Raw genomic sequence first — 12215 nt, forward strand, 5'->3', positions numbered from 1 at the left:
AGCAAGAATGTAATGAAAATACACATCTGTAAAATACCATTATTAGGTAGTAAATATGTAAACAGTAACTACAATTGTAATATGCACTATTTATAAAATTCAAGACTAAATTCCTGTAGAACATGAAGTGTTTGTGTGATCATTACAACTTTGTGAGAATGATAGGATAGCTGAGTACAGTGAAGGATGAAAAATTATATTGAGCTGCTCTCTGCTTACTTCTGCTTGCTTGCTTGCTTACTGTGGGATTTGAAGTCTTCTTAAGACACACAGTCTTGCTGTGCTGTTTACTGCTGAATCAGAGACACATCATGACTCCATCTGTCAAGCCTTTCAAATTGCACACTGATAAATATATTTTGCAGCTATAAGCACAGTTACAGATAACTTATTTTATAACAAACCACACGTAGTCTGTCAGATTTGTAGCATATATTTACAAAGTTTTCCTTCATTACAGATATGAATGATGACTTCTACAAAATACCTCTCTCTGTCCTTCTCTCTGTCCTTCTCTCACATAACTGAACTGCTATATAGAAAGCTAGTCACGAACACATTTCCTGGGAAGTCACATAATGTCTGTTTTTAGACTTTTCTATTGTTCTTTGAAAAAAATATTTTGATCTTACTTGCGTACTGCTTCTTGCTGTGGGATGGATTCTGCAGTGTTCTTATGACACTCAGTCTTGCTGGCTGGATTCTTGCTAAAATTCAAAGTCTAGTTATAATTGCATTCACAGTCTGTTGCATACAGAAACTTGCAGAATATACACTGATGAGAGAATATACTTTGCAGCACTTGTCTTTAAGAGCAGTAACCAATAACTTTTATAATAAATAAAACTGGACAAACGTTGCAGCTTAAAAGTACTGTTCCAACTTTACTTCTCATATAGTACAGATGATGTGAGAGATATAACATTTACCTTGGGACTTGTGTCCCTACCAAACCTCTCTCACATAGCTGGATTTATACAGCTCTTTATATACACTTTTAAACATATTTTTGAGGAAACACATTGTTCTGTATCCTGTAGAAACAATACTAAGCTTCCTTGTTTAACAATGTCTTGTAAGAAACCAGCTTTTCTGACAGTGTGAATATCCTGTAACAGTGTCCTGATGTCCATGTAGAAAAACATATTTTTGAGGAAACACATTGTCCGTATTCTATTTTAATCTGTGTATAGAAACATGTGTTCTTGTGTCAATGCTGATAAGCATATCCTGTTTTTTATGAAGAAAAACATATTTTTGAGAAAACACATTGTCAGAGATCAGCTTTTCTGACAATGTGAACATCCTGTATTTTATTTGGATCTTTGTATAAAAAAACATCTGTTCTTATGTCATATCCTGATTTTCCATGCAGAAAAACATGTCATTGTTCTTTAAAAGCAGATTTTGCATTTTTGTTCTTGCATACATCCTGCTTTGAGTCTGTAAGGGAATAATGTCCATTCAGCAGATTCCTTTTCCAAGCCATGGTCATTTAGTATGACTGCTGATCACATATTACTTAAACTTTGTTTCTGCATTTAAGCAAGCCTTTTCTTTCAGCATATTTACAACATAATTAATTTCAGATTTATATTCATAAAATCTAACAAAGGATGTTAGAGGTTGTGAGTTGGAAGGCAACATTAGATTAAGCAAAAGATTATGTGATGAGTGTAGATTGGTACAGTGGAACCTGCCATATGAGGGATAGTAAGTGTGTCAGTAGGACAGAGAGAGTGATGTAGGTCAGTTTAGGAGGTATGGCTGGATGAGAGGCAAAGATATTTGGCTGATGAGAAGAGGCTGGGTTTAGTTTAATCCTAAATTTTTGGTAAGCTGAGGAGGTGTTTTTTATTTGTGGAGGAGTACCTTTCATATAGAAGATGTGCGAGTCTAGTTTTGATGGGGGGAGGTTAGTTCTGGATTTAGGTGCTGTATGACGAAGGTTGTCTAATTAGCTTAGTTGCTTGGAAGAGGTCTGGTTGACTAGGAGTTTTAATAGTTGGGATCCTAGGAGTAGGTCAACCATTGTTGGCCTGGGAGACATTTAGCTTTTTGCAGTATTTTATAGTTGTGTTAACTTTTAGGAAACTGGGCAATAAATCTACAAATTTTAATGGTTATTGTTGGACTGACTATGGCATTTGAATCATCAATGGATACTCATTCCTCCCTTTTGCGCCCCCTCCCCCCGGCTAGATGACTGTTACCTGAGCTTCTGTTTGAACCTAGATTCCCAACTTAGACATCCTGTTAGCATATTAGTAGGTAAAATTAAATTGATTTATTTATTTTATCAAAAGCTTGGGTGTATTATGATTAAAATAAGCACACAAGGAATGCACACATATAATAGCATTTGCATAGCACATAAAAACACAACAAATAAAATAGACTTAAATGCCCAACTAGATAAATAAATAAACAAGCAAATGAAAAAAAGAAAGTAAAATTACTATAGCTACACTAATACTGCTACTCATATGAGTATGCTTTATGGAATAGGTGACGTTAAGTTCCAGGTAGGGAGTCATTTTGCGTTTTACAGTACTTTGCATCTGTGTTAATTTTAAGGAGACTGGGCAATAAATGTAAAAACAATTTATTGGTTATTGTTCAACTGGGTGTAGTGTTTGATTTGTCTATTGTTGCTCAGTCCTTTCCCTTTTGCCAACTTTCTCTTGGCTGTTTGACTGTTACCTGGCCTGCTGCTTGAATCCAGATTTCCAGCGTAGCCAGCAGGCATCCCACTGGCATACTAGTAAATCAAATTGACTTTATTTATTTATATATTGTTTCAAAAGCTAGGTATATTTTATATAACAGCACATTGGGTTGCATTGGCTCACCACATGAAAACACAACAAATAAAATGGTCTTAAAATGCCCAACCAAATAAATAAATACATTTGAAAAATGTGAAGAAAGAAAATAAAATTAAAAACATGTACTGTAGCTATACTAAAACTGCTACTCATGTGAATATGCTTTATGAAATAGGTAAACTAAAGTTTCCCTTGTAAAGATTAAGGTTAGACCTAAGGTTAGATTAAGGTTGGTTAAATAAATAAATAAAGGTTAGACTTGGATCTCAGCTAGTAGACAGTACCCTAGCTTGAGTGAGGAAACAACTGGCAGCTGTCCCAGGTACAAGCTATGAGGGGGCATGATTGGCAGTCTCAAAGAAGTGCTTATTAGTTCCTGCAGGTTGACCACTAATATTGGCAACAACTTAAGCAGCTCTGAATATATTGTGCCTGGGGTGGGGAGTTGTGGGTTGGCATGATGGTTAATGTGTTTACCTCACAGACGCAAGGCACAGGGTTTGATTCTCACCTTTGGAAAAAAAAATAATTAGGCTTAAAATGACTCACAAGGGCAGTTAGCCTAGTACTTACCTATGAACCTGTTTAAATTATCTAAAAGACTGTAGTATGTGGGATTCAGTAACCATAGCACAGCAAGGAGGACTGCTTTCACTTTAGTTTTGTTATTGAAGCTAGCAAAGATTTTTTGGGTAGAAACATTCATTGCCTAGAGCTGCTGCTGTTTGAGAGGCCACCAACTGGTGGATTGCTCACGGAGTCTACTGCCCCAGCTTCTGTTCTGGCAGTAGTGCAGTGAATTCCACAGTTAAGAAGCATGATGCACAGAGGAGCTTAGACCAGAATTTACAGGGATCGCCAACAGTCCTCTACTGGAGGAGTGGAGATATACAGATGGCTGATCATGTCCCAGCAAATCTTTTATGTATGCAGGATCCATCCTGCACAGGGCCTGGAAGGTAAAGAACTAAAACATTAAATTCAGCCCTTTAGACTATGGGCAGCTGGTGTAAATTATTAAAACTAGCGCTGTATGGCTATAGAATCACAACTAAAAAAAGTGTCCTGGCATAGTCTGCATAGCTTGCAGGCAGCCCAGATCACTGTTCTCAAACGTCAAAGTAAACTGCATTTCAGTAATTAAAATGCAATTGGAGATCCTGCCATAACTGGTGAAGCCTTCTTCTTTTTTCATTCCTCAAATTAAACTATGAGCATTTGAAAACAGCTCATCTGGTCCTGAAGTGACAAGCTGATCATAAAGTGTAATACTGACACCCTACTCTAGGCTAAGATTCAAGCCTGTTACCTTCACACATGATGACTGGCTTGATGTATCGAACAGGGCAAGAGGCATTACCATTGTCATCATTTGATTGAACAAAAGGCAGTTACTCCTCAACCAATTAGAATTGGCATCCAGACTTCAAAGAAGACACTCCCTCACTCCTGGGGGAAGGAGAGGCATATATTGGGAATGATTTATCAATCCCCTTCCCAAAATTATTTTTTTCCACTGGTAGCAAACAAAATAGTGAGAGATATGGGGCTCTGATGCAGCACTACAGTATAGAGGGTGCCTTGAAGAGTAGTTTTCTTCCTGGAATAATGATCACAGAAATGTAAATGGCAAACCATTTGATGACTATGAAACACAGCCTAGCATTGCTGATCTTTGGTTACTAGGTGTTTTTAACAGCACTAATACTAGGTGCAGAGTGCAGTGTTTCCTAAAGTCTGATTGAAAAGCCTCTAAGGCTCACCTGAAGTGAAGATAGACTGGAATGCTTTCTTATAACATTATCAATATTCTTCATAAAGGGAGGATGAGAGATGGGGTGATAATTCTTAAAATTAGTTGGAGCTAAAGTAATGGTTTCTTTAGAACAGCAGTAATTAAAGCCCATTTCAAATTTTAAGAAAATCATGAGAGTAACTGCATGAAGGACATCTGGTAAAGGGGAGCAAGTGGCTATTTGAAGCAGCTGTGGTCATCACTCTGAAGTGGAAGTACAAAAGTGTAATTCACCTTGAATAAATAGTGGGCATGATGTATCTTAGGGAAGTGAGTTGGTGATAGATGAGGTGGATGTAAAAGATTCCACTGCACCTATCAAAAAGAATAGGAAAGTTCCCTGATGCCCTGGCCAAATATCCCCTAATAGTATAAATACCAGCTTGAGTCTCCCCTGGAAGTAAGCCACCAGCCTAGTGGGACTAACTTAGTCAACAAAGGATAAATAAAACATAAATAAATTCCTCTTACTCTGAAGCATACTGATCTCAGAGAGTTAGTATATACAAGTAGCAGGATTAGGTGGGGCAGGTCAGACCTCCATACTTATAGGAGAAGGGCTTGCCTCCTCAAAAATGCTTTTTAGCCTGTATAGCTGATTTCAATGTTTATTTTCATTTATTAACTGGTAAGTGAACAAGTCCAAAGACCATTTTAAGTCACAAATTGGACATATAATCTTTACCATAACAGTAATCATATTAATAAAAAAGAATTAACTTTAAAATAATCATTAACATAAAAGTACATATAAATAGTACAATGATGCAGTACTGATACAGAAATAAAACAAATGGCATGGGAGACAGTAAACAGAAACAAAAAAAAAAAACAAAAAAAAAGTACATTTCCTTTAGCAGTTCAGCTCTGTAGTTGCCTGACTTGTGATATTTTCTCCGGTTAGTTGTTCATACTTTAAAGTGCCGAACACTTGCACAGTGAACTTTAGCGACAAAGGCTCAGGAAAAGTGTAAGCAGACGAGTTGGACAACAGTCCAGCACTCATGCTGAAGATCATATAAATGAAGAGTAGTCCACTTGTATAAACTCACAGTAGCCAAAGTACGGAGGCAGTCACAATGACAAAGAACAGTACCTAAAGGAGACAATATTGAGGGTTTCTACCCTGATGAGTTCAAACATAAATACAAATTGAATAACTGCCTCACGGTTTTAATCTTGAAAATTACTTTTGAATGATTAAGTAATCTGGATTGCTCAGTCTTTCCACAAAATTCAGAAGAGCTTAACTTGTTGACTGGATGCAGAAGAAAATCTGCCTGGCCAAGAACATCACTTTCTTAGTAGAGATTTCAAGTTGACACATAGAGCAGTGTTTATTGAGACTAAGCTTGCATTCCAGGAGAGTCTGCCTCCAGTAGTGCTTCAGTGTCTTTTTCATTTTAGAGCTTGTGGCTAAACTGTGGTTCATGATCTCAAATCAAGATAAATAAAGCATTTTCCTAGAGAGAGAGTGAGACAGTGATGATGTGCTTCTAAACTGTCACTTAAAATTCAGGATGACAGCATTGCAGTCCTTGTAATATCTGGTCATGTAATTGCCATTGGCCATCACGGGTCTATATTATATTGTCAAAATGACATTATAGTGAATGCAATTTCAACAACACATAAAGAACAAAATTCAAAAACAGCGAAAGCTCAGGTCAGCAATTTTTTTCCTAGGGAAAAAAAATTGCTTTGTTTGAGCCGTGACATTGCCCTTTACCCCACTGTATTGCGATCTCGGAGTTGGAATATTTACTTAGGTGGTGTGGGGGACACAGCCCCTCACTTTGAAATGTTTTAACTGGTGTGTTGTGCATTGTTGGTCTACAGATTTTCTTCCTTAGGAAAAAAAATCGGTGAACTGGGGTTTTGTTATTTTTGAATTTTGCTCTTTATGTGTCGTCGAAACGGCCTTCACTGTAATGCCGTTTTGACAATATAATATAGACCCACCATAACTAGCTAGGCTACAAAACACATATTACTTTGAAGTCTGTTTTATATGTATAGAGATCTGAATAAGTAGCCATCTGGCAGTAGAACTTTTAAACTTAGCATTTTCAGAATCCTGTTGCTTTTCAAGATCATAAGGTATTTTTGCAACATCTGATTCAAGTCTGTTAGTGTTGTCACTGGGCGGGTATGCATTCATTATTGATGATGTATATGAAATCCTTTTGTCTCTGAAAGATATTGGAACATAATGGCACAACAGCAGTTATTCAGTGAGCTGCATTTTCATATAAAATACTTGTTTTCATAGTTTGCTCTTACAGGAAGGTCTGCTGCATATCATAATGACAAGTTCCTGTTCATTAAATTTAAATGGAGAGTTTTCACTGTGCATGCCATACAGAATGGTTAACCTGCAAAATAGCCATTGCAAATTTTTTTTCTGATCCCCTTCTGAGTAACACATTGAACTTTTGTTAAGAAGTATTGGCTAGGGTTGTGTGTTAATGCAGTTGAAGTAGAAAAGGAATATCGATGTCTTGGTTAATTGAAGTGAACGGTTTTTACATTGGAGATTATTATTCTTGTGTAGAATACATTTTGCTTTTTTATCTTTTAAATTTTTGTTTTAGTTCATTTTTGTTTTTGATTTTGTTTAATGTATATTATTAATTTATAGGTTCATAGGTTCATAGATTAGTACTTGGCTAACTGCCTTTGTGGGCCATTTTTAAGTCTAGCCAATTGCCCCGTGTGAGAAACAAACCCTGCACCTTTGGTTTATAAGGCAAATACCTTAACCATTATGCCAACCTCCCACCTTAACTTAAATTATTGCTTTTTATGTTGACAATCAGTTAAGTTGTTCTTTTATTGCATCTGAGTGTTGTAAATGCAAAACAAAGATTGACATTTTATTTGTAGGATGCATGTCCTTTCACCATTTCTCCACAGCTGTACAACTTTGGATTTTGTTACTCATTACAGCTGAGTGTACCTCCAGCCTTTTTTGCAATTAACGCCTATCAATGCCTCTTAGGAGTCAATAATTGCTTGTTCATATTTGCATTGATAATTCAAAAACCATGCTTCATACAAGGTATCAGAAGATTTCACTGTAAATCATACATGATAGCAAACACATAAATGTTGATATTTGACCTCTGTCTAATGCAGCTAAAGAGGTATTGAATATTCTTTGTATACTGTTTATTTGTATTGTAATAATGTTCATATTTCTCTAAATATCTCAACATTCAGACAACACAGACAGAACTACATAACCTCATATGAAAGTTCACAGCTGTATGAAGAAAATCCTGCTAGCAGCATGTGTCTTGCTTGAATAGTTACTGAGATATCATAAGCTCTTTATACTGTATAACATTACACAATTAATATTCACTGCATTTATATTAGCTTTTAAAAGCCAGTTTAAAGCATCAAACTGAATGAACGCCACAGAAGTAAAGACTAATTTATCCTGAATGGTTTGCTATTTACAGTTTTCTAGTAACACGGTTCCAGAGATATGAATATTTGTTTGAACTGTAAGGTGATAACTTTATTTTTTTAAAGGCTTAAACCACATCCACTGGGATTTAAAGGGTACACACTTACGAGAGCTGTAATTGAGGGAATGAGTTTTAAGTAATGGGAAATATAGGAGGGCAGATGGCTTTGCTGCTCTGCAAAGCATGCTTTAGTTGCTCATTTTTATATTTATTTGTGGATTTCTCTGTTTTTGTTTTGATGTTAGTGTTTCCTTTCTGGATTCCATGAAATGACACAAGTCGTTTTTTTTTTTTTTGGTGGGGTCAGGTTGTTGCATGATATAATATGACAACAAACAATGAAAATACTGAAGCAGCTCCACTGAAGACAGTGCTCTAATCTGATTAACAAATTCAGAATAAAATAAATATAAAATAATTGTACTTTTCAGGTAAAACTGCGTTTTATTTACATTAAATACTCAGGACTGATAAATCACACTGAAGTTAGACTGACAAGTGTTATTGTAACAAGAGTAAAAGTTAAGCACTTGAGCACTGCAGATTCTGGCAAATTGGTTGATTCACTGAATATTTTGATGAAATTCTGGATCCTTGCACTTGGAAATATTTTCTTTCTTCTATGGTAAGATAATTTTTGAATTGCTTCATTTAGTGATGTAGAGGGCATTTTTTATCAAATATGGTACTCAGGTCATTGGTTTCATCCAAGCATTGCTTTTGTTGAAAAGCCATTTGCAGAGCTAACTCACACCACAACAGGAGTCCACCTGCCTTATGCAGGACTATGGATACCAGTTATTTGTGTGTATGCCACTGATTGAGTGAGCTGATGTCGACAACAATTAGGAACATTTGTAGGAAATATTGTTGAGTAGAAAGGGGTGGGGTGCTATCCCTTCTTCTGCTAATCATTCTGCTGATTTGGGGGAGTGGGTGCCTTGGTATAAGTGGAATATGTAGAGATACAAGGTGCAGACTACATCTGGTGTTAAAGATTTCTGCACACCCAGGAAGGTGACATATCAAAGTGCTAAAGAATGGATCTCCTGTTACTGGCATATAAGCAGAGTAGGAAGCTGGGTGGAGGGATAGTTAATCCAGCAACTTATGGGGTACACTCATGTCAGAAGGCATAGGAGAACCTGTTAGCTGCTGCCAGAAATTGTTGAAGCAATTGCTGATTATGTTTCACCAGTTAGCAAAAATAAGCATGACTGCACATTGATATAAAACTTCAGATGCTTCACAGTCCGTGCTGATAACTAATTTTAGATACACAGCACTTGTAAGTTAATTAACAGTAGAACACACTCTGCATGTACCATACTATACGCTAATAAAACACTTCACCCATGCTGAAATGCAATACCCAATCCATCACTTTTTCAGTGCACGCATGTCACACTCCACAAATGCATAACTAATGGCAACATGCTTTGCACATGTAGCACTACATACTGATGCATCATTTCTCACATACAAAACACTCAGCACTGTGGGACAGTTCATTGTAAGAAGTGTCATCTTTCCTAAGCAACAACTACGGACTTGCATGTGAGTAGTAGGTATATTTGCAAGCTCATAAAGGAGAAAATTTTACAAGCTTGCCATTTTATTTTCAGTTGTACATTTGTTAAGTTTGATTACTTTTTCAGAGTTAATTTGAAGCAGAATTTTAATGTCCCATAAACGTGTTAATTTTATTCTTTTCAGAGTGGATACATTGATGGTCCGATTTTAAAAACATTCTACACCAACCTTGTCCTTCTTCCTGCTCTCATGGATTACATGCAGTATATTTTACTTGTTGTAGGTGGCCTGCTGGTATTAATTGCTATCATTCTCGCAGTGATCTATAGGGTAAGTTTGCAAATGCCTGTTACTTCTATACAGCTCTGTGATTAAAACTGAATGTTAATAGCCTGCAAAATATGAACAAGCCAAATCATATTTGTATGCAAAAGGCAATGACTACAAATTAATTTGACAAGCTCATTTGATTTTTGTCATACAGAAGAAATCAAAAATAAATACTTAATTATCTAATAGCGAACACTTTTAATGTTCCTCCAAAGAATTAATACTCCTTATACAAAACAGTGTCATTTTTTCAGCTACAACTGTTCAGGATCTCCTTCATTTAGTAAACTTGCATTGAAGAAAGTCTTCGTTATATGTTAAAGGACAATCTTTTTGTCACATGACAAGTGCAGGATCTTAAAAGATTGACCTAGTTAATGTTTTCAAAAGTTACTGGTTAAAAAAAGAAAATCATTGTGTTCTTTTGCCATTAAATGTTCAAGGACAGAGCTTCTATGTTTCTCATACTTGAAATTCAACAGCTCTGTGCTTAACTATGTACCACAATACCACATTATCGTTTGCTGTGCGGTTTGTGGAAAAGACTGCAAAAGAACAGCTCATATTTGAAAAATAAACACATTGGAAAATAGTCAACATTGTGTAATATAAAAACATTGTGACAAATTTTGAACATCATATAACTTTTCCACTTTAAGACATTTTATTGATTTTTACAAAAATTATAGAACAAGAATGTTATATGTATGTGCAATGTTAAGATAAAATCATACATTTTAATCACTATCACCATGACCCTCACTAAACAGAGTACAGGGGAAAAGAAAAAAATATACACTGTTATCCTTTCCTACTATGTTAAAGAGAACTTGCATACACCCTGCCACCGTAGATAAGGTTGCGAAAAGTGGATCCATTTATTAAAATTTGGCAATATGAAAAAGAAGAAGAAAGATTACCTTTACAAATAAATTTATAGCTATGGTATTAGACCCCACTGTGTTAAGTAATTTTTAAATATTTATACTGAATTTAGCCATAAGTAAAATATTCCCTTCCTCTGTGATCCCCATATTCTGAAATACTTTGTCGTTGGGGCAAGATCCTGCTCCAAGTTCCTAAGCATTAGCAAAAGGGATTCATCTCCGCCCATTGCCTTGCCCTAATCGAATTGTTTTGGATTGTAAGGTTGCAATCCCAGTGTTCGCAAAATTGTTTTGCATTGCCCAGAGGAGTTTAAAAATGAATAGCAGTAAAAGTGGCTATTGACATTTAGAGTTTTAGTGTATCCTGAAGTGCAAAGTCAGTCTTACTGTTATCGGGCCACCTCATAGAGTTCATTAGCATGTGGGTATGAAAATTACTGAACTGCCAATATTCTCTAATATTTATGGACACAGCCTTAAGGCTAGTTGAGGGATGGAGGGTCTACATAAGCAGTACAGGGCAGATGGCTTACATGATATTGGTTGTTATGCCACAGAAAGTGAGGTATGACAGCTATCACCAGTGTCCTGCTCTATACAGTAAACATATTATATATATTATGAATATTACAGATATATAGGAATCATTTTGCCAAAATAGCAAGACCTTACACATCATTTATTGCACATCAGCCTTACATTAATCTGATGATGCAATACAAATGTGCAACGTTTCATAAATTACTTTTTTTTTTTTTTTTTTTTTTTTTTTAACTAGGATGTGCCTTGAGAACCAAGCAGTTCAGTTTAGAGTCCTGCTCACTCTACTTTAATGTGATGAACCTTATAACCACTGAACTACTGTTAAAGTTTCTCATGGTATAGTGTGTTATGAACCATTTCACAGCTTTTCAGATTTCTTTACTGGGACATCTAGAAACCTGACCTCACTGTATTCATTACAACTAAACAACACCTGCAGATGTAGAGAATCCAGAATAACTCAGTAAATAATTTTGAAAGGAGCTGTAAAGTGGTTAATGATATGCATTTTTTTATATTTTTAATGATAAGCCAGTTCAATATGTATGGCTATTTAGGTGTCTCAATGTACAGTATTGAAGCAACATAAATCAGAACAGCTTATTAAACAAAGACTTTATATACATAATAAGTGTGGATAAGCATATTTAATTAAATAATTTCAGGGTCATAACAGCTGGAGAAGGAGGAGAAGGGTGTGCAATAGGTGGCATACACAAATGTACTGATATTGAACAGCAAAGAGGAGAGATGAAAGTGGGGAAAAGTATGAAAACAGAGTTCCATGGACTTAACTGCAAGACACAGTGGTAACACACAAAAA

The 12215-nt window shown here is 35.8% G+C and overlaps 1 protein-coding gene across 3 annotated transcripts in view; it reads left to right on the top strand.

The window, feature by feature from the left end:
• SCARB1 (scavenger receptor class B member 1) overlaps positions 1-12215 on the top strand; it is a 1184693-nt gene that overhangs the window by 1118526 nt on the left and 53952 nt on the right. For all 3 annotated transcript variants that reach the window (XM_044068528.1, XM_044068527.1, XM_044068529.1), the window contains exon 11: positions 9816-9962. In XM_044068528.1, coding sequence (XP_043924463.1) covers positions 9816-9962 — 147 coding nt within the window. The remainder of the gene's footprint in view (positions 1-9815; positions 9963-12215) is intronic.

This window comes from Protopterus annectens, chromosome 4.part0 (assembly GCF_019279795.1).
Source record: "Protopterus annectens isolate FY-2018-M chromosome 4.part0, PAN1.0, whole genome shotgun sequence".
Classification (NCBI taxonomy): Eukaryota; Metazoa; Chordata; order Ceratodontiformes; family Protopteridae; genus Protopterus; species Protopterus annectens.